Below are 23,775 nucleotides of genomic sequence, written 5' to 3' on the forward strand. Positions count from 1 at the left end.
TAGTTAGACATTTATTATTGAGTTCTAAATACCCAGTGCAAAAAAGATCTTTAAAACATACTAGTAAGTTCTAGTGAGTTCTAACACTTGGGATATAGAGGATTGTGAATTGAAGGCTAGCTTGGGCTAAATAGCTGGACTCTGTCTTCAAACAAATAAGCAAAACGACATCAGTGGAGGAAATATTCTCAATATTTTTGTAGAGGAAACTTTGTGTGGAATGTGGTTCTTGTAGTAGTGTTACAGTCTTGTACATAGTATTTAAATCTTCATATCAAATCTTCATATGCTTTTATTTTCTTTTTAGAAAAGCAACCTTCATTCATCAGGTGAGTGAATCCTAAACTATATGAAACTTTGAGAAGAATCATGCACCATCTTATTTATGGGTGTTTACCTTGCTTTATGGTGTTTACTTTGGTTTGCTTTGGGATGATATTTTCTATTCAGGCTTTCTTAGTGTCATGAGAGATTACTGCTAGAATAGCATACAGCTTGCTCACATGCATTTCAGGCACCATATAGATGATCTTATCATTGAGTACATGAGTGATCCTAGTCCTTGTCCTGTACATTTGTTTTGTACCATCCACAATGCATTTACTTTTCACCATTCTGATCGGGATGGGCCCTGCATTGTGTCAGAAAAGCCAGGAGAAAGGGGAGGATGATGGGGCTGGTTTCACTTAACTCCTTTGGGCTGTGGGTCTCTTTCCCTCTGGCATAGGAGAGTGACTAAGAAGATCTGGGTAGTAGATAGCCTCTGGTTAATTCTGTCAGCCTGAATGTTAATAGTAATGAAGTGTTTCTATACCTCTTATGGGAAAAAATCTTTTGAATATCTCATGTTTAGGTTCTGTTTCTTTAAAGACTCACAAATGTTAAGGAGCACATGTACCTTATTGAAAACTTCTACATAGTTTTCTTTCATTAGGAAATGCTGGTGTTGTATTGCCCCACATTTAACAAGGAGGAAAATGAGGCAGTTTGATATCATTCTGTTGGGATAGAGTGAGGATAGTTATTAATTCGGAGAAAAGTCATGGGAACTAAAGCTAATGTCCTTTCCTTGCAGTCCTGGCCAGCCCAGGAGGCCTCCATGCTGTGCGAACCAGCAACTTTGCCCTGGTTGGGTCTCACACTCTGTCTCTGGCCTCAGTAGGACATACCAAGTTCGCATTGGACAAGGTAATCTACATTTGTTTATAAGTGTCTGGTGTCATTATTACATTTAATTTTAGAAAAACCAGGTAAGGGGCTAGGAAGGTGGTTCAGTGGTAGAGCACTTGCCTTGCATGCATGAGGCCCTGGGTTCAATTCACCAGCACCACATAAGCAAAAAGAAAAAAAGCCGGAAGTGGCGCTGTGGCTCAAGTGGTAGAGCGCTAGCCTTAAGCTGAAGAGCTGAGGGACAGCGCCCGGGCCCAGAGTTCAGACCCAACGACCAGGGCCCCCCCGTCCCCCCCCAAAAGAAAAACCAGGTAAATGAAAATTCCACAGTACTTGCATGTATTTTGAATCTTTGGTTGAAAATATGTTATATGAGTTTACTGAAACAATATAGTTTTAATATTGGAAATATTTCTCTTGTGTTTTAATTCTTTGTCACTTCTGAGTAAAGAAGTATTATTTCTTGCATTTAGATGTTAAATTTACAGTAACTTGCCTAGTTGAGCTGATAGTTTGGATTTCGCGTGGATTTAATTTCTGAGGTGGGGGAAAGATACATTTGTCTTTTAGAAAAGTCCTTTGGAAGCTAGGTGACTTCTTCCCCATATTTTCTCCTAAAATAAAGGCTTCAGAATTCAGACCTGTATTTTACTACTTTAAAAAAAATTTTTTTTAAATTTTATTACTTTTGCGTGGGTTTCTGCCATAATGTAACTAACTGAACTTACATCTAGCAAGACCATTTGAAGGAGTGACAAAGCCAGAGGCAGTGATATTTTAACAAATATTCACAAAGTATACTGATCAAATCAGGGGAATTAGTATTTCCTTCTCCTAATTTCTGTGTGTTGGAGCCTTGGAGCTCTTGTCTTCTAACTCTAGGTAAAGTCTACACAGTAGTAGGTGCTAAGGAACTCTTGTCTCCCTTCTGTGCTGTAGACCACTAGAGTTCAGTCCTTCTACCTCACTGTTGAGGTACTGGTACAAAGGCTCCCTCTATCTTTCTCCCTCCCCTTCTCTGCATTTAGATTGGCCTTTTAAATCTGCCTGAGAGATACATTATTATAAGAGATTTCTGCAGGGCCAATATAGATATGAAGCCCTATAGAGAATAGAAGGCCTGGTTTTAACATCTCTTATTTTCCCAGTAGGAAATAATGTGTTAACAAAAGCAATCTAACTTTAAAATTCTATGAAATGTTTTCTTTTAATTAACAAAAAAGCTGACTGTATTTGGAATTTTGACTACTCAGTAGTGTATTAATGTATTTTAACATGTTAATTTCTAAAATTCTAGGTAACTTTTTTTTCTTTTAGTAGTTCAGTTAGTTTTACAAGTTGAGTGATCCTGAGTCTTTTTTTGTTTGTTTTAGATAAATTATGATGTAAAAGAGCGAGAGCTACTGAGCTATTTGTTCCAGGAAAAGGTTGCTGTTATTTTCTTTGCTTGAAACTAAAATGTTTAAGAAACTAGTTCTTAATTTTTTTGTTCATGTGTGTTTGTTTCACTAACTACTCTTATGTATCTTTTGTTATCTGGGATAATTAAGGACATTATTCTTACTTGGATCTTACATATGACCATCTTTTTTCTCCACTCAGAATGCTTTATGGCTCCCTTTCATACTCCTTCATTTCCCATGCATGCTTGAGATTGGGGTTTTCTCTGTGTTCTTTCTTCCATTTTATAATTCTTTAACATTCTGTATTCACTTCAGTATTGATTTTTCTTTCTGAGTACCCATTAGAATACCAAATTAGTAACACTGTTTAAAACTAATATTGTTCAATATTTCTGACTTCCCACGTACTGCAAGAGGTACTGGTGATACCTTAAATACTAGTAGAAAACCTGTATGGTCCAGATTGGCTAATTTATCCATAGTTATATTGATGAGACTTTGTATTAATGCTAAATTTATGCTGAACATAAACATTTTAAATATGCTTATAAAGATCAATTACAAGCATTCTGCGAGATTCTAGGAATACTAATTAACAAAATGCTGGGCAGTGTTTTTATTTTAAATTCTTTAGAGAATATTTGAGATTTATAAATTACATAAATACAAGAACTGGAGTTCTTGTTTTTCTTACTATGTATTGTCATGTAGCTAAGTTATACATATGTAAGAGATTTCATTAATCTTAAAGTTGAGATTGCAGTGACAAATTTTAAATATGACTGTTCTTTTGGAAGTTTTTGGCACAATTTAATTCAAAATGTCATCCTAAAAATAAACATTAATTATACTTCCATTTTAAAATAACTCCTTCAAAATTACAACTTAAATTGCCAGCTACGTGACTGAATGCAAAATCAAATCAGCAAACTTAATTGGTTATCTTTTACTCTTAAGCGTTAAGTCAAATAGTGGACAATTGCAATATAATTTTATGAGCAATGGGAAAGCAGAAATGTATTTAAGTAACTTGTGGTTGTTGTGTTTGTGTACTGAAGATGACATTTTCTTTTTAGTTACTGTGGAAATGTGAGACCTATGCTAGAAGGTTCTGGTTTAATTGACCTTGAGAGATGGGGCAGTTCTTCCTTGTCTACAGATACTGCTGAGTATGAGGGGAGGGTTTGTTTATTGTACTGGGGCTTTGCCAGGAATTCCTGAGCCAGAGAGTTACAGGGCTATCTCTAAGATTCTCCACAATGGAATTTCTGTGGGACTTGATGCCATCTGCTTGCTCTCTAGATTGATAGCACCAACAATAGATTGCTATCTTACTAGAGCTTTTAGATGCTGAAGTTAAGTGTGGCATTCTAGAGTATAAATACTGAATTTCATACCCTCTGTTTCAGTAGGGAATCCAACATAGTCATCTTTCTGTACTTTGATGGAAAATGAGAAAAGGAGGTCCCAAAGTTCATCTTCTGACTTAAAAAACCTCTTACAGAGGAAACTTTCCTTTTAGAAAACAGAGACCTAAGTAAACAACTATTGAGAACTATAGAATTTGGGGGTTAGAGGTACACTGCTTTAGACTCATCTGCCTAAAGTTTATGCCTGCTAGGCTGTGTAATTGTTAATAGTGCCCTTTCATTTAAAACCATGCCAGCATATAGTTTATTGCACCATCACCCTGGTCATAGGTCTCACCTTACAGCTTTAACAATACGGTGGACTCTTGGTACCAACAGGTTTACAGTTGTGAAGTCACAGAGTATGAAATTCCTTTTGCCCTATTTGTTCTTTGTTCTGGAACTCCAGCGAAGCATACATTAGACTGAGTCATTTTCCTACAATTCCATGCACATTTATGTCTTCATTTCAGATCATTTCTAGTGACTTGTTTTGAAGTCCACCTACCCTTCTCCTGATGCATCTAGTGAATTTTTCAATCCAGATTTTTTAGTTCTTAAATTTCCATTTGTATCTCTTTCACAACTACTGTGTCTCTGCTGAAATTCTCTATCTTTTCACTTTTGCTTATTTTTCCCCCCTAAATGTTCTTAATATAAGTGTCCTCATGGTCTAATTCCAGATCTGTGGATCTGCTATTGACATTTCTCTTGATAAACACCACATTTTTTTTTTACTTGTCCAAGACCAGGACTGGAACTTGGTATCTGACACGTAACTTATTGGCTGCTGCTCTACGACCTGAACCATGCCTCCAACCCCTTGGGTTGGATCTTTTTTTTTCACATTTCCTTGCTTTTTCACATCTTGTAATTTCCCCCCTCATTACTATAGACCAGAATTATGTTGTGGAAGAGCAGTAGGGACTGAAGTAGACAATAACTTGTTCTTTTGTCTCTTAGCAGTTTGGAGTAGGGGGTTGATCACTTTGATGTACTCTTAAGTTGAGCTTTGATTGGGCTATTCAGCAGATGTCTGGAGAATGAGGTTAGGTCCTATCCTTGAACACTACTTTGATCTCTTAAGACTGTGAGTCTGTAAGAGCTCTCTCTGCTTGAGCCATTAAAGGGTCAGCTCCTTTCTCCTTTTGCTTGCAGAAGTTACTAGCTGTAATAAGCTTATACATCTGCCAGGCTTTATCCTTATTCCTTGCTTGCATCACCTAGAAAGTGCTTATTTCTTATGGGAGTTTGATCCCTCCACTCTATTTGCATAGGTCTTTGATGTCTTTCAGAAAGGTAAGTCTGGCTTTTGAAGTTTCTCTGGTAGTTTTGTGTTGTTCTAGTAGAATCTTTTGTGAATATTCCTATCTTTACTGGAAGTGGAGTTCTGAGCACCAGTGGGAGTGACTTTCTTTTTTTTGGGGGGGGGAGGATCTGGTTGTAGGGCCTGAACTCTGGGCCTGGGCGCTATCCCTCAGCTCTTAAGCTCAAGGCTAGCACTCTACCACTTGAGCCACAGCGCCACTTCTGGCTTTTTTCTTTTTGCTTATGTGGTGCTGAGGAATCGAACCCAGGGCCTCAAGCATGCAAGGCAAGCTCTCTACCACTGAGCCACCTTCCCAGCCCCGGGAATGAACTTTCTATAGCTACTTCTAGGGATGTGCAGTGGGATGAACTCAGTGGACAGAATTAAGAATAGTTTTAAGTATGCATCTTTGGCTCTGCCTGGTAGATCAGCCAGCATGGACAGTAAAGTGTCATTGCATCATGACAGCACTGGGATGACTTGAGGCCGACCCAGACCTTATTCATGCTAACTTGGACAGTTCTTCTGCAGAGAGACCCAACATTAGCTTTCCCATGAGCTGCGGAGTAGCATACTTCCACCCTGTCTGCACTGCAGATTTGAATTGTATGTGGAGTACATTGCTTTGGAAATCTCCTAGAAGTAAAATGGTGCAAACATCAAGAGAAAGCTACACCATGGCATATATTAGCACTATGTTGTGATACTAAAAGGCAAAATAGCTCTTAGAGTGAAGTGAGTGTATATTTGTGTGTGTGTGTGTGTGTGTGTGTGTGTGTGTGTGTGTGTGAAGTCTAGGTTAGACACAATGAGTTGATATCCTAATAAACCCATCATAAGGTGAAAATGTATTTTATCCACGAAAACTACTGGATATTGCAATTTAGCCTGCATTACCTTAAGCATGTTCAGAACACTTAATCTAAGAGAAAAATCATCTAGCATAATGTCTATTTTGTAATAAAACACTGGCCTATGTCGTGTATTCAATTCCTGTATCCAAATCTCTCCCCTCAAAAGGAAAAACAAAAAACAACAAACTGTTGACATAGGCAACTGTAGAGTGACAGTAATTTACCTTCCTGATTGGTTGACTGGAGATGGTGTAGGTGCCCAGCATCCCTGAAAAAATTTCAGAATGTCGAATTCTAAGTGTGGTTTGGTTTCTATGAGTGCACATTCGCTTTTGTACCATTGTAAGAATTTTTTTTTCTTTTTCTTTTCTGTTTTTTCTTCTTCTTCTTTTTTTTTTTTTGGTCAGTCCTGGGGCTTGAACTCAGGGCCTGAGCGCTGTTCTTGAGCTGCATTTGCTCAAGGCTAGCACTCTACCACTTGAGCCACAGTGCCACTTCTGGCTTTTTCTGTTTATGTGGTACTGAGGGGTCAAACCTAGGGCTTCATGCATGCTAGGCAACACTCTACCACTAAGCCACATTCTCAGCCCTGTAAGAATGTTTTCTTACATGTTTAATTTTTTCCATCAATAAAGCTTTGTTATTGTTATAACAAATTGATATACAGTTAATCTATAGCATCAGAAAGCATATGAGATGGAGGGGAGGGCACAGTCACAGAACACACTATTGCATGGCTGTTCTATGTGAGCTCAATGAAGTTGTGACGTCATTGTATTCAGTTTGCTACGGAGACCTTAAATGTAAAATTCAGTGACTACAGCTGTATCCCAGCATGACACAGATACTCATGGCTGCCTTCAGTCATCCTCAGGCCCACACCAACTTTGGCTTCATTTCTGTCACCACCTTGATTTTGCTCGTCCTCAAGGACAGGTTCACATATGTGTATTCTTTAGTGTGACTGAAGATATTTCTGAGATAGTTTTTCATGTTGTCTGTATTAGTAGTGCATTTTTGTTGTTGTTGATATATTGAGGTAAAGTTTGTATTACAGAAGTAGCAATTTTGAAATGATCAGTGTCTGTTCATAAAGACAGTGTTGTGCAAGCAGCCATCCCCTCTGTTAGTTCTGAGACATTGCCTTGCCCATTTCACCTGCCTAGCCCAAACAACCACCAAATAGACACTCTGTTTTTATGGATGAATGTATCCTGAGTATTTCATATAAAAACACAGTAATAGAACATGTGACCCTGATGTCCATCTTCTTTGTGTGTTTTAGGAGTACATTCATGATATAGCATGCATGAGTGTTTAATCCTTTTTATGTCTGAGTAATTGTCTATTGTATGTTTATACCACATTTTGTTTCTTCATCTGTTGTTGGTATTTGAGTTGTTCCTGCCCCTTGGCTGTTGTGATGTGTGTACATCTGATTCATTAGCTGTATTAGTTCTTTTGGGCCTATATCCAGGTATGTGATTGGGAGTCAAATAGTAACTCAGTTTAATTTTTTAAAGGTCTCCCAAACTGTTTTCCTCAGTGCCTATGACATTTGATGTTGCCTCCAGTAACATGGCTCTTTTTTCTCCATGCCACCAGTGCAAGTTCTTTATCTCCCTTTTAAAAGTTGTGACAATCCTGGTCAGTGCAAAATGTCATCATTGTGGGTTTGATTTGCATTTCCCTAAGGACTATTGACACTGAGTATCTTTCCATGTGTTGTTGGAAAATATAAACAAAATGTCTTTTAAGGACTTCTTCCAAACAGGTTGAGTTGTTTATTTGAGTTATCTTGTTTTTGTTTTTGGGGTATTGTTTTTATGTTCTCTTGTTGCTGAGTTCTTTGGATGCTGTCAACAAAGCACTACTTAGCTCTGTGAGTCACAGTGAAGATGGGAAGGTAAACAGCACTTGTTGTTGACAAGTACTAAGAAGTGGGATTTATATGGTTACATGGTAGTTTGTTTTTAATTTTTGTAGAGTGTCCATATTGATAGGTGTTCAGTTTTGGTTTTTTGAAAGAGTCTCACTAAGTAGCTGAGGCTGCCCTTGAACTCACTATCCTCCACTTAAGTGAGAATTGCAGAAGTGTACCATTACAAGTCAAAAAGGTTTTTAGTCTTGATGAGGTCTAGTTTATTTTTTTCTTGTGTTGCTTGTACTTTTTGTCACATAACAAAATTAATTGCCAAATCCATCATAATGTTTTATTTCTGTCTTTTCTTGAATTTCTGTAATTTTTAGCTTATAATTAAGTCACTATCCCTTGTGAGTTAACTTTTTTATATGGTTTGAAGTAGAAGTCAAACCTCACTCTTTACATGTGAGTGTCCAGTTTTCTCAACACTGTTGAAGATCACTCTTTCTTTAAATGATCTTGGCACCCTTGTCAAAAATCAATGGATCGTTAGGTGGATTTATTTTAGGAGCCTGAACTCAGTTTTGTTTATTGCCTATCCTGTGCTGGACCAGAACCATGCTATCTTGACTACCAGTGCTTTGAATTAATATTTGAAATTATGATTCCTTTAGTTCTCTTGTTGTTCTTTTTCTTAAAGATTATTTTGGTTGCTGTGGTTTTTTGCGATTTTATGTGAATTCAAGGATTGATTTTCCTGTTTTTGAGGTTGTTGTTCCTTATTTCTGGGTAGAGTTATATTGTATGAATATGTATTTTATGAATGATACTATATTGTATAAATTATATTACAGTGGATTTATCCAGACTTGTATTCAATTGAGTGCATTCTGGTGATGGTGAATGAATAGGCACATGTATTTGATTCTTAAATCTGTGTTGTCTTTCTCATATTAATTTGGAGCTTAGGACTTTTGGTTTTGTCAAGTGATACCTTTAAATGCAGTTACTCTTCAAAGGCATTTGTTGCTAAGGAAGCAGTGGCTTTTGGGCCCTATCTTTTACATTCCAGCTTTAGAAAATGATGTGTTTCAAGGAGTAATATTTCTCTGTTCATGATTTATACATGTTTTATCAAGAAAAATAATACTTTGAAACTCTTGTGCAAATAATTGACTTGCTTTCTTCACAGGTGCCCTTTTTATCTTCTTTGGAGGGTCATATTTATTTAAAAATAAACTGCCAAGTGAATTCAAGTGTTGAAGAAAAAGGATTTCTCGTAAGTAACATCCCATAATCCTACCTGTCTTCCTTCTGTCCTGTGAACTCTAGGTTTGGGGCTCTGTAGGAATGAAGGTCTATGTGATCCCACGATGAACCAGCTCTGTGATGATTTGCTTCATGCTACTCACTATGCAAATGCAGGAATGAAAGATAACTCTTCACTCAGGGTTGGGTTAAACAAAGTGAGCAGGGACACACATTACAGTAGGAGAAGGCAAAGGAGAGTAGAGATGGGAACTGTGGGTGGTCAAGAATAATGAAGCTACTAGAGGAAGCAACTTCTGAACTGTTGAGTAAGTTAGCCAGGAGGAAAGAGGGTCATTCTCCTTCATATGCAATGGCCCAGGGTCCTCCTTCACACCCTCCTCCCTCCCCAAACGAAAGATGAGGAGGCACACTTGTAGCAGGTGTTTGGGATAGTGAAAGCTTAGCATTTGGTGGTGGTGGCTGGGGGGAGGAGGGTTTAGTTACAGAAGATGGACCTTTTAAAGAATTTGGACACTGTTCTGAAGCTTATGAGTTCTTATTATAGAGTTTGAAGCAGAGGAAAGCATCACAATTGGGATTTTCTTTTTACTTTTAAGTCATTTATTCAAAATTAATATTCTTATGATCCTCTCAGGATTTAATCTTTTTTTTCCATGGGAATTCTTTGCTTTTAAAATCTATTTATTTGTAAAGATTTTATTACATACTTGTTCAAAGAGGTTACATTTCCGTAAGTCAGATTATTAATACAATGTATCTTGATCCATGTCACCCCTTCCATCTTGATAATTCTTCTTGTCCTAAGTAATAGTTTAAAATTATTTTTTGACATTAATATCTGCATAAAGAGATCTATAGAGTGCAGATGTTTTCGTCCACATTTAGGAATACGGGAGAAACCTGAGCATCTTTACACACAAATGTGTGGGTTTAATAAGCTAAAAGGTTGAAGATGGGGCATAGATCTAGAGTAACTTCTTGAGGAGTGTCATGAGAGGAAGAAATGAGCCTAGGCCACAGGTTACAAGAATTGCCCTTTTCCCATTATCAGAGAAGGACTGGGGAGGGATGATGCATAGAAGAGTGTGGGCATGGTGAAGCTCTATGACATAAAATTTGGTGGACAGAGGGATGGTACCAATCAGGTTGCTGTTGCTATCAGTGCAGGAAGAGACCTGGACTTCAGCTGGGTAAAGTGGTTTCTGATGGACACTAGGAATTCATTGTAATGCGTTGTCTTTTCTTTTTAGCTTTCCACTGCAATCCAGCAGGTGGCACTAGGTAGTCTTGCAAAAAGTGTGGTTGATTTCAGTTTGTTTTAAATAGAATTAAGATCTAAACTCCATATTTAATGTCTTACCTTTTAATATAAATATTTTCCTATTTCATTGTACACACGTTTAGCAACAGATAGCTGGTTCACTTGCATATAGTTTTTGAACTGTACTCCTATGCACTCCCTCTTGCCGCCTAGTTATTTATCTATTTATTTTTTCTGTATATATTTTTTAATTGTGAAAATACCATACAGAGGGGTTACAATTACTTGAGTAAGGTAATGAGTACATTTCTTATCAAGCATTGTTGCCTCCTCCTTTGTTACCCCTTCCCATCCCTTCCCAGCTCCCTCCCCCTTCCTATTTCCCTGCCCCCTCCCCCATGCCAAATCATTTTTGTACATCTCATTGTTGCAATAGGTCCACCTGTATCCCTATTTAAACAATTTGTTTTTCCCTTCCCCTCCACAAATTATACCCACATCAAATATAGTGAAAACGGGTTATACTGTAGGGGAGGGGCATACAAAGCAACAAAGAAATCATCTTATAAATATGTTAGAAACAATAGCAAGAAAGAAAAAACATTTGAGTCCTTATCTTGGGGTTCATTTCGCCTAACATCAACTTATCTGACTGTTTCTGCTTGTCTCAGACATATACTAGTTATTGCAAATAAGGGAAACCGTGGGACCTATGTTTCTTTGCACCTGGCTTACTTCACTTAATATAATTTTGTTGTATTCCCACTCAGCAATAAAGTACTTAAGAGCCCTGGACTGCTATGCACTACCCTTAAAGAGCAGGTGCTTTAGTATTCCAGTCCCCAGTACAAAACAGAGGTCCTGATCGAAAGAAAGCTGCTTGGTTCACTTCTCTTCCTGCTGGGCCAGGGCCAGAGGGAGGAGGAATCCAGTAACCTGACAGGCTGGTGCCCATCAGGTTGTCAAGGGGTCCAGCTCAGCCTCCACAGTGAGCAGCAGCAGAAGAGCATTGTGACCAGGCAGCTGGAAAGTTCCAGTTCTGCCTGGTGTTATGTGTTGTCACTTTACTTCTAACTGGTGTTATTCTGATCCATCAAAATTTCCATAGCCGTCTATTTCCTTTATAACAGGTAAACATAGACACAGGAGGGAGCCAGTGAGTCATCTATTAACTTTTGTGCTTGAGATGAAAATAACAAGATTTCTTCCTTGACTGGGTTGCCCAGGCATGGCTTGGGGAAAGAAAGGAGGAGAAAAGGGTATTTTCAAATGTGCTGAGAATGGCACCTCTCACAACACACGCCAGCCACATCAGGTTAGGTTGTATTATTAATCAGCTACTGCAGAGAGGAAAGCAGTAGTGGGTTGCTGATGCCAGGGGACTCAGGCCAATGACTGTCATTGCAGACGTCTGCAGGCACCCGCAGAATGGTTGTGTCCCACCAGAAAAACTGTATTTGTGACAGAGAACATGAGGACCACAAAGCCTAGAATAGACTCCACTCGGGCCCTTGCTAGCCTCTGTCACATCATCGTCACCTGCTTACCTTGCTTTGTTCTTTACATAAAACTTCCTAAAGTAGTTTTTAAAATCATCAGTGAGAATTGGAATAGAAGTTAGGGCTCTGATGAACTGCAGCTGAAAGCAGTGAGGCCCCCTCAGCTCTGCCTCTGCTGTGCAAGTGGAAGTTAGTCCTTGGACAAAGCCGATGTGTCCTCAGTGACTCTCTAGAGCTCCGAGCCCACATGACTACTACCCTTACTAGAAGATCACTTGCTTTCCTTAGGCCCAGCTGCACAGATCTGACTTCAGAGGATGCTTACTCCATGTGTGGGGAGTAATGGGGAGGTAAAAGGCTCAAGTATGGCTTTACCGTGGTGTCCATCCAGGTGCCTCGTCATCCCTGATTCCTTCTGGTCCCCTTAGACAACTCAGTACAATGTTGTTTTGATTTTCATTTCTTTTATGGCTAGGGAAGTTGAGCATTTCTTCATATGTCTATTGGACATCCTTATTTCCTCTTCAGAGGAGTTTCTATGTAAGTCTTTAGCCCACTTATTAATTGGGCAGTTGTTTCTTTGAGGATTTGTTATTGGGGATTTAATTTTTTGAGTTCTAGGTATATTTTAGATATGAGACCCTTGTCCGTTGTATGGCTAGTGAAGATCTTCTCCCAATTTGTGGGCTTTCTATTGATCTTGCTAGCTATGTCCTTTGCCATGCAGAAGCTCTGCAATTTCATGCAATCCCATTTGTCCAACCTCCCTTTGATTTGTTGTGTTTTGGGTCTCTATTCAAGGAGCCCTAGAGTTTCTTCTATTCCTTCTTGTAATGTTTTCAGGGTGTCTGCTTTTATTTGAGGTCTTTGATCCATTTGGAGTTGATTCTGGTGCAAGGTGATATATAAGGATCTGTCTTTAGTTTTCTACAGGTGTTTAACCAATTTTGTCAGCACTATTTACTGAAGAGGCTGTCTTTCTTTCATTCTATTGTTTTAGTTCCCTTATCGAAGACGTAAGTGGCTATTGGTCTGTGGGTTCATTTCTGGTCTTCAGTTCTATTCCATTGAGATTCTACCTCACCCCAGTTAGAATGGCTATAATCAAGAAATCTAGTAACAACAGATGCTGGAGGGGATGTGGCCAAAAAGGAACCCTACTGCATTGTTGGTGGGAGTGTAAACTTGTTCAACCACTTTGGAAAGCAGTATGGAGATTACTCAAAGACTATACATAGAGCTCTCCTATGACCCAGCAATCCCACTTTGGGGCATTTACCCAAACAATCACAAACAGGGCCCTACTAAAGCTACCAGCACAACTATGTTTATTGCAGTATTATTCACCATACCTAAGATATGAAACCAACCCAGATGGCCCTCAGTAGATGAGTGGATCAAGAAAATGTGGTATATTTATACAGTGGAATTCTATGCCTCCATCAGAAAGAGTGGCACTGCCCCATTTGTTAGGAAATGGAAAGACTTGGAAAAAAATATATTAAGTGAAATAAGCCAGGCCCAAAGAAACATGAGTCCATGGTTTCCCTTATTTGCAATAACTAGTATGCATCTTGGATAATCTTACCAGACAAACAGAAAAGGTCAAAACCTATGTATATATGACCATATAAGATGATGCTAAGTGAAATGAACCCCAAGGTAGGGACACAAGAAGTTTTATCTTTGTTGCTGTTGTTTTTAATGTAGTATGTGATTTTTTTTTGTTTCTTTTGTATGTTCTTCCCTCATAGTATAACCCCTGTTTTCTCTGTATTTGATTCTGGTGCCCTGCATCTTGTATGTTCATTTTTCTAATTTGGGGAGGGGAAGGGAAATGACAAAATGCTGAAACAAGGATACAGGTTGACCCATTGTAACAATGAGCTGTACAAGACACTATGTTGAAAATGAACTTTACAACTTGGTGGGGAGAGGAGTTGAGGAGATGGGGTGGGAGGGGTAGGAGAGGAAAAACAAAGGAGGGAGTAACAATGCTTGATAGGAAATGTACTCAGTACCTTATGAATGTATCTGTAACCCTTCTGTACAGTATCTTTACAATAAAATATATATTAAAACAAAAAACCCAGTGCAGTCTTTTCTAGGAAGACCAATCTGCTCAGAATCATTTTACTTTATTTTCCTCTCTGGTGCATGATTAAGGATCATTTGATTATGGATCAGGCTTGGAAAAGTTTAGGTCCAAATATATTAGGGGTTATGTGGATGTCATTAAATGCTTGTAGATGACATTGAAATGCATTTCTGATGTGCCCAGCTAGAAGTATTCATTACCAAGGTAAAAGGCACCATTAAAATCCTTGATTTCAACATGAAAGAGGACACAGCTGAAATTTAACATGCTGAATCAGCACCATGGGTTCTAAAGCCTGCCTTTCAATTGACTTTTCCAGACCATATTTGAAGATGTTAGTGGTTTTGGTGCCTGGCACCGGCGGTGGTGTGTTCTTTCTGGAAACTGTATCTCGTACTGGACGTACCCGGATGATGAGAGGAGGAAGGTAATCTAAATAGTCAGTGGTGCACGTTGACTTCCATGGGGTGTTTTTGCACATGGCACCCTGCCTGCATGAGATCTGTGGGAGTGCTTATGTACATGTATGTGCTTCGGTAGATGTTCTATATCCTGTATCTATTACTCTTAACACACTCCCAGGTATATGTTTTTCTTCTTTCCTCTTGAAATAGTCATAATGTTTTTGCTGACATGTGTTTATAGACAGCAGCTAATATTTTTAGTTGGAAATGTATGAAATTCAATTTGGTATTATTAAAAGATAGTATCTGTGCCATAAAACGGCACTCCTGTCTAACTTGAATTCTCCCTTGTCTCCCTTGTTCCTGTTTGCTGCTCTCCCTGGCCTCTGCTGATCACTGTGCCATCAACTCCATGTGTGTAGGTTCGACATATAGAAGTGATATGTGGTATCTGTCTCAGATTCCACATTTAGCAATGACATCATGCGTTATTTGTCTTGGGCTGAGTAGATTTACTGTGTCCTCACCAATAATCATTATATTTTGTTCTTAAGATAATACCCAGTCTACCAGGTGTGAGGCAATGCCTCTCGTGGTTTTGAGTTGCATTTCTTGAGGACTGGAGTTGGTTATTTGTGTCTTCTTTTGAGAAGTATCTGTTTCATATCCCACTTTATTTATTTATTTATTTTTGGGCATAGTTGGGGCTTGAAATCAGGGACTGAATGCTGTTCCTGAATTTTTGAGCTTTTGTGACCCAAGTTAGTGTTCTACGACCTGAACTACAACTACACATCCTACATTTTGGTGAGAGAGTCTTATGGACTTTACTGTCATAGCTGGCTTTGAACTATGATCCTCAGATCTTAGCTTTTTGAGTAGCTAGGATTATAGGCGTAAGCTACTAGCACCCCAGCTACCTTGACCATTTTATAATAGTTATTTGGTTTCTGATTGTTAGGCTTTAACTTTTAAATAATGGCATTTTAAACTAATTTGTTCCAATTTAGACATCACTTATTGCTTACTGACTTAAATAGCCTTGTTTCTTTTCTACTAATATTTTGGAATTTATTTCTAAAGAATCCCATAGGAAGGATAAACCTGGCCAATTGTACCAGTCGTCAGATAGAACCAGCCAACAGAGAGTTTTGTGCGAGACGCAACACTTTTGAATTGATCACTGTCCGACCACAACAAGAAGATGACCGTGAGACTCTTGTCAGCCAGTGCCGGGACACGCTCTGTGTCACCAAGTATGTAGTGACCCATTATTATAATTGCCCACTTTCTTCTTATCATGGCAGACTGTTTCTGGGTGAGAAATCTGAGTTCTTGTTTCGTTCTTCTAGGAACTGGCTATCAGCAGATACTAAAGAAGAGCGGGATCTCTGGATGCAAAAACTCAATCAGGTTCTTACCGATATTCGCCTCTGGCAACCCGATGCTTGCTACAAACCTATTGGAAAGCCTTAGATGTAGACATCTCCATTACAAGGATAGGCTTTGAACAATGCCCTCAGAAAGCTCTTAAGAGCATCAGGTTTGCTTATTGGATTTTATGCTTTAACGGAAAGGGTTTGTGCAAATATTCACTACCTATTATACAGTATTTATGTCTTTTGTATGTAAAACTACAACTTCTTTCTCTTGTCATTCATAGGTGATTGGAAGTCATTTCATTATAGTTGATTTTTGTAAAGTCCTAGTTTCCTCAAAGAATTCTAATTAGTTATTTACATCAACATATTTTTGTAAAAAGTAAGGCATTACGAGCTGTCTTCTAGGAGCTGTGGGTCTTGAAATAGCGGGGTGGCAGACAGAGACCTCTAGCTGCTGTAGTTTTCCCAAGAGGTGATCATGCATTGGTTACCTTAGATTTCTTACTAGAGTTCTAAGGAAGACTTCTATGGGACTTTACAGAAACATTTTTTGATAATGGAGATGGAACTTCTTCACAGTGAGTTTGTTAGTGTATCCTGAAGCTGCCTTTAAGGATGTAGACATAGGGGATGTGCAAGTTGGTAATAATTACCCCATTTACGTTTACAGTTACTGTTCTACAGTATGTGCACATTTTTTTTAATATAACTTCAGCCTTTATCAAAACACTTATTTTTGCCATGCAGCTGATAGACTCTCCAACATTAATTAGCATAGTAATTCCTAATGCTTCTGCTGCACAGACAATATAAATTGCAGAACCTTTTTATAAAAAGAAGTCAACTTTTTGTAAGCTGCTATGGACTTACACTTTGTTTGCCAAAGTTCTTGTCTACTCTTTTTTTCTTTTCTTCCACATCATATATATGATAGAGTCTAGAAGCCTATTTTTAAATCATTAAAATAAAACTATTATATTACCTTTTAAAGCCTAATATCTTTTTTAATTTAAAAATATTATAAAGAATATATGAGTACACTTGGGATTTCTTCCCTGTATCATTAAAAGTTATTAATGGCTTCATCTATAAACACTAAATTCTGTCATCTGTCATTTCTTGCTCATTCAAGTGTGTCTTTTCTTATGTATATTATACAAATGTGTTTTATGACCTCTTACCTAAATAAATAATTGTAAATCGTTGAAGGAATTGGTTATTTAAGAAATGGTGTTTGTGGTTGACTGCTCTACATGTGCATGCTGAGACTGGCGGCTGCTTTTATGTACTTTTTTTTACTTATTTTTTTGTGGTACTGGGATTTGAACTGAAGGCCTCATACTTGCTAGTCAGTCATGCCACTCCTCCGCCTGTACTTTGGGAGGGGGTAGTTGGTGTAAGTACTTAGCAGATATTGGTGGTGATGACATCAGCCAGGTTGGATGGGGCTGACTGGGAGTTCCCTAGTATTTATTAAAAATGTTTTTGTGCATTTTCCTGTATTTCCTAACATGCAAATCACATAGACTATGTGTATACTTAAAAACATTTTTATGATTATGTTCAGATATGCTCTATTCATGCTGTTTAAAGCAAACAAAACAATATGAGTACCCTAAGAGGTAACTGTATTTTGGTACATATAAAATGTTCAGTTCATGTTAGGAGACATTTAGGTTGAGGTGATTATGAAACATGGAGTTAGAAGCCCCTCAAACAACACTCCCCTGATGATTTAGCATCATCTCTGTGCAAGTGGAGAAGATGATCTGGATGTGTGAGATGAATGAAGAATTGAGAAAAGAAGCTCTGCTCTTTAGGGAAAAATTGTGACCACAGTCACAAAGCAGTTTAATGAAAATATGAACTCAAATGCAACCATTAATTCAATAAAATGACTCATGTAAAAATCAGGTAAAGCCAAAAAGGAAAAAGCATAGATTTGATTGTATAAAAGAAGCCCTGCCTTACAAATATTTATAAATACAAAACACAGGCAATGGGAGAGGAGAAAATATTCACAGCATACTTCATAATGAAAGAATCAATGTACACAATATAGGAGAGCTCCTAAGTCTGGTCCGCATGACTCGAGTGTCTGGTGAGTACCAAGCCTTATCCCTGGTGTGGAACTTCATCTTTATCCCAATGAAATCTTTGGTAGCTTCACTAGGGCTGAATTTAGCCCCAGGTCTACTCAGGCCAATTGTACCAGTCGTCAGATAGAACCATTATATTGTGATACTTCTCCTGTTAGCAAGACAAAGAAAAATTAACTTAAAAGAAAGGGGCAGTAGGGGAGTAGGAAATACATATCTACAAATACAAAGAGCCACAAATACATAAAAATTGAAAACCAATGAACAAAAAGTGAAATTGAAGCAGCCATGGTTTATTGACCCACAAGATGGAAAGGAAAGGTAGTAGTTCTGAGGACCGGAAAAAAAGAAATCTTATTCTTGTTGAGAATAAAAACTGGTAAAAATCTTGAAGAACAGTTTGTTAGTTTGCATGAATCTGTGCTAACAACCAAGATCCTAATTTGAGGTCAAACTCATGCATCAGAGATGTTACTTGGGTCAAACTACTCAGAAATCCCAGAGCATGGTAATTGGCGGGAGAGGCCTGCCATACCCTACTGCCTCAGGTCCCACTGGGGACACCAGCTCTTTGGCCTGGAGTGATGGAATTCTAAACTGTTTCCAGTTATCTCACCTTTCAGAGCCCTTAGATAAGGAAATATTCCCATTTTTATGCCCTGCTTAGTGGTGTGGCTTTTGTAACTGTGGAATCTTGCCAAACAAATCCTTAAATTCTAAGTTTATTTACAGTAAACAACCTTAACTAGCCACTTCCCAAGGATAGCATTCCATAGGTTAAAAAGTCCTCATAGCAAATTTTCATTAATTTAACCAGTCCAGTTTGCAAGGCATTTAGGTATGTCATCTATTTTCTTTCTCTAGAAATAGCTTAGCTGTTTAATTCCATGTCTTCACTCTTGTGGGGCAAACTTATACATAGAAGATGATCACTGTGATAAGTTTTGTTTGTTTGTTTGGTTTTTTGTCATTTGAACTCAAGGCCTGGGCACTATCCTGGAGATTTTTCTGCTCAAGCCTAGGGCTCTATTACTTTGAGCTACAGTGCCACTTCTTATTTTCTGATGGCTAATTGGAGATAAGAGTTCCTGCCCAGCCTGGCTTTGAATAGTAATCCTCAGCTCTCAGTCTCCCGAATAGCTAGGATTATAGGTGTGAGCCACCAGTGCCAAGCTTTGGGATAGTTTTTAAAGGGGGAAAAAAATAGAAACAACCTGAAAATCCATCAGTGAGGAAGAAAATAAAAAGAATCTGCAAGCCCATAATAGGAAATTATGGTCCACATTTTCTGGAAAATACCCTACCATGGTCATCAAGAACAAAGCAAGACTAACTACATGAAATGATTGACCTGGAAGATTCTCCAGAGTAACTTATAGTAAAGGGATACACTGTGTGACATACAGCAATAGTGGGAGAAAAGCAGGGGGACCCACACCTCGTTTATAGGAGGATTGGGACCCTGGGCTGGAAAAGTGCTTAGATTTCAGACTATACTTTTAGATTAGTTGATAAGTTCGCAGTTAGTATTTTCACATATTGACTGTATTTCATGGACTCAGGAACACTTTTAAAAGTTAAAATCTGGGTGAAAAATGAGTGGGAGACTGAGTAGAGAGAGTTGACTGGATATGGATTGTGGCGTTTCCGGAAAGGCCCAGGTGCAATCATAGTTTGGTGGGAAAATGTTGAAGGAAGCATAATTTGGGATAAGGAAATTAAGAGTATAAAGTTTGTCCCTAAAACCACCTATGTCTGGTATTTAAAAAAAATCTTTTTTGGGGACTTTGTGTTTATGACTTACATATTGCTGGGTAAAAAATTTCCCCTCAAACTTAGTGAACTAAAGGGACAATAACACTGACCACTATGTGGTTCTGGGGGTCAGGGTTCAGGACTTGGCTTAGCAGGGTGCTCTGGCTTGAATTTGTTGACAGCTGCCCAGGTCTGTAGACCATCCAAGGCCTACCCTGGAGAAGGACATGCTTCTGTTGCCTCGTCTGGCTGTTGGATGGATTTGTCTCACACGGTGGTTGCAAGGGGAAGGTAGACATTTTAGCAAGGATTTTAGAACATGACAGGATAATGTCTTGGGAATTCAGGACCTTTGGTGAGGCTTAATTCTATTCATTTAAATCATCTTTTTATTATGGAATACTTACAAGAACAGATATAGATTCCCTTTGTTCTAGGCTATCTTTTCCAGGATATACATACAGTAAACAGCCTCAGAGCGGATAGCAGATCTACTTAGGACTTCGATGATAGAAATAGACCCTTTCTTGAAAGAGAACAAAAGGCAAACACTACACTCATTACCAAAGATCCTGGTTCCTTAAGTTTAGGGTTCCTTTCCCATATTGTAAACGAGCATGAAAAGGTGTCATCACTGCATTCTACTATAGGACTTGGAGCTGGAGCCAGCACAAATGTGAATGGTCTGATTATTTTCACTGCTACTTTCACGGTCCTTTGTCTCTAACTCTATAGAGTCTGTGTCTTCCACATATCCATGAATCTGGCAGCCTTCTGGCCCTTTTTCTCCCTGGGTATATCTTAACTACCTTGTGCTTCTGAACCCCAATATTAAAGATACTCCCTATCTACATGGTAAACTTGGAAATACAAGGGGAAATATCTGGGTTGTGAGATGCCATAGTCACTGAAGAGTGACAGAAGGGCATATATTTCTAAATGGTCCCCTTGGCACTTGCATTAAATTGTAGTTCTGCCTTTTTTACCATCTGCCGATTTTGATGGACATGAGACAACAATATAAAACTCATTGTGGCGTACATTCTTGGGGTGTTTTCAAGGACACCGACAACAAACATTCAGTGTCCTTTTTATGAGGGCCCATGGGGGAGCTTTGTCTCAGGTGTTCAGAAAAGCTGTGTGTCTGTTGAACAGCTGTGATGCTCTTGTCCTGGGCACACTAAATCTTGTACGTGATTGGGTATCTGTATTGTCTGTACATCTTGGAAACAGCACCAAATTTGTGGTCCAGCTCTTAGAATTAATCAAGGTTGCAGTGCATACATTCGAGAGTACCAAGCTTATTACCATTGGTTACTTTTCTTCACCTTATTTCTTCACTTATTTTTGCATTTTAGTTATGTATCTTTCTGTTTTTATTTTAATCAGCTTCTGAGGCTCTGATGTTTTTGCAAAGTTTATTAAGACCAACAATTTTTGCCTATTCACTCAACTTCTCTACAGTTCTTTCCCTTCCCATCCCACCCCTCCCCTTCCATTTCCTTTTCTGCCTACGTCCTCCTCTTCTCTTCCCTTGCCTCTCCCTCTTTCGGTGTAAATCCTTCTTTGGGTGCAATATGTGACAGAAGCCAGGAGATGCATTTCAGAAGAGAAAACAGATCTGATTATGCTACTTCTCACTCTACACACCAATAGATGATTCGTCCCATTCTATAAGTCGAGACTAGAACTCATTTTTCTTAGATTTTTGAAGGCTTCCTCCATGGGCTGCTAGGTCCCAGCACTTCCCTTGTGATGTTCAGAACTAGTTTGTTTTTGATCATTTGATGCGATTTGATGTTGCTCTCTAGAGGCTTTGCTGGGTCCTCAACCTGTCCCCACCATTCTGAAATCTCAGGAAAATGATGGGCCTTTCTGGGCATCTCTATACTCACTGTGCTTCTGCCTTGATTTTTCCAGGCCCTGTGAGTGGGACCCAGGTAGCAGGTGAAGCTAAGACAGGACATGCAGCAGGAATGCTCAACCATGGGAACCACTTCGCATGCTGGGAAAACACTGTGAGAGTTTGTCTGAGGGACAATTGGCTTTTCACATAGAAGAAGAAGATATAACCATGAAAATACAGGAAAGGATAACTCACCAGATGAGTAGATGAGTAAATGAGGATTGGGACAGAATGAAACATGGCAGGTACACCATAATCAGCAGCCTCTCTCATATAACCTTATTGCTGTATTAATTTACTCATCCCCTTGGCAAAACACATTGACTGGCAACCATTGGAGGCCAGAAGACTGCTCAATAATCATTGTGTGAGTTTCTGCTTCTGCAAGCAAAAGCCAAGTGTCAGTAGTGTTTGTTCCTAATATGCAGTCATACTTGTTGTATTACTGTATTATTGTAAATGACAGAGAGTAAATAACACAGTCAAATATCCCATACCCTGAAAGTCTTCCCTGGCAGTATTTTTACTCTGAGAATTATGGGGAGGTCCCATGCAAATGATTGCCATATTAAATGTGTAGGAAAAGGAAGAATAATGAAAGCCAGAACATGATTGAGAGTTGTTGGTGAGTGCCTTTAAATTTTGGTTCTCTTTTGACTCTGAGAGCAGACTTTGGCTTTTGATATAAGGAAGAGTTTGTGAGGTGGTGGAACTCATTTTGCAGACTCCTACTCCATGAAAGGCCTGTCCTAACAATGTACGTGATGGGTGAACAGGAAGATTTGAGATGTGTGCATAGTTCTCATAGCACTTCCTCATTTTAACTTTCGCAATTAATTGGTTGTATTAGATAAAAAAGGTTCCTTATAAATTTTAATTTTAACATTTTTCCCCTGTCACAATAAGATTGCATACAAGAAATTCTGTTTTTATGAAAAGACATGTATTTGAGCTTGTTGGCTAAAATTATCTCTGAGGTCTTGTCATACAGCTAACTCTGAATTCTCTCTGTGAGTCACTGAACAGCATGAAGCCTGGCTGAAAAGTTCAATAGTAGCTGGGACCACAAAACAGAAAAGTCATGTCCAAATGGCCCTTGATGTGTTTTCAATTGAAGATATGGAGTTGGAGCTGATTGCTGGTGGCTCAAGCCTGTCATCCTAGCTTTTCAGAAGGCTGAGATCTGAGGATTGCTGTTCAAAGACAACTCAGGCAGGAAATTTTTTTTTTTTTTGCCAGTCATGGGGCCTGAACTCTGGGCTTGGGCGCTGTCCCTCAGCTCTTCAGCTCAAGGCTAGTGCTATATCACTGGAGCCACAGCGCCACTTCCTGCTTTTTTCTGCTTATGTGGTGCTGAGGAATCGAACCCAGGGCCTCATGCATGCGAGGCAACCACTCTACCACTGAGCCACCTTCCCAGCCCCTCAGGCAGGAAATTTTAACCAGCAAAAAGCCAGAAGTAGGACGGTGGCTCAAGTGGTAGAGTGTCAGCCTTAGGCAAAAAGCTAAGGGACAACATCCAGGTCTTGAAGTCAAGTCCCAGGTCTGGCATGCACGAGTGCATGCATGCACACACACAGAGATAACTGAGTTGGAAGACACTGTCATTGCTGACCTTAACAAAGAATGACTGTTAGTGGAAACTGATTTGTAGAAGGTTAAAGAAAAGAAAAGAAAAACATCAGGGAATATGCCCTATTTTCCTTTAAAAAATAAATAGCTCATAATCTACATTTATCTTTAGGTACATGAGATCCTATCCCTATAGGGCCTATCCCTGATAACCAAAGCAAAAAAGTGCTATGATCATATAACTAAAATCCCAGACAACTGGTCATCAGTGAGACAGACTATTGGAAATTACACAATGATCTTTGCTTTTTTGCTATGGGTTTATATAAAGAAAAAGGTTATGATCATTACTAGAAGCATTAAGAATCTGAATTGGATGCTGCCTGAAGGAGTACCTATAATTTTCATCTTTGATCAGGCTGTTGGGAAAATTTCCCAGGGAGTCTTCAAAATCCTGTTCTAAGATCTACAGGTAGATCTTAACATTAAGATCTTTCTTCTTTGTGATCATTCGGGTA

General features: G+C 38.8%; 1 protein-coding gene across 1 annotated transcript in view; it reads left to right on the top strand.

The window, feature by feature from the left end:
* Anln (anillin, actin binding protein) overlaps positions 1 to 17,090 on the top strand; it is a 47,659-nt gene extending 30,569 nt beyond the window's left edge. The window contains exons 19-24 of the mRNA XM_013036053.1: positions 308 to 329; positions 1,076 to 1,188; positions 9,202 to 9,288; positions 14,459 to 14,566; positions 15,627 to 15,799; positions 15,896 to 17,090. Of these exons, the coding sequence (XP_012891507.1) occupies positions 308 to 329; positions 1,076 to 1,188; positions 9,202 to 9,288; positions 14,459 to 14,566; positions 15,627 to 15,799; positions 15,896 to 16,019 (627 nt within the window). The 3' untranslated portion in view covers positions 16,020 to 17,090. The remainder of the gene's footprint in view (positions 1 to 307; positions 330 to 1,075; positions 1,189 to 9,201; positions 9,289 to 14,458; positions 14,567 to 15,626; positions 15,800 to 15,895) is intronic.
* Positions 17,091 to 23,775: the final 6,685 nt, after the last annotated feature.

The sequence above is a fragment of the Dipodomys ordii genome, unplaced genomic scaffold, assembly GCF_000151885.1.
Source record: "Dipodomys ordii isolate 6190 unplaced genomic scaffold, Dord_2.0 Scaffold245, whole genome shotgun sequence".
Taxonomy (NCBI): domain Eukaryota; kingdom Metazoa; phylum Chordata; class Mammalia; order Rodentia; family Heteromyidae; genus Dipodomys; species Dipodomys ordii.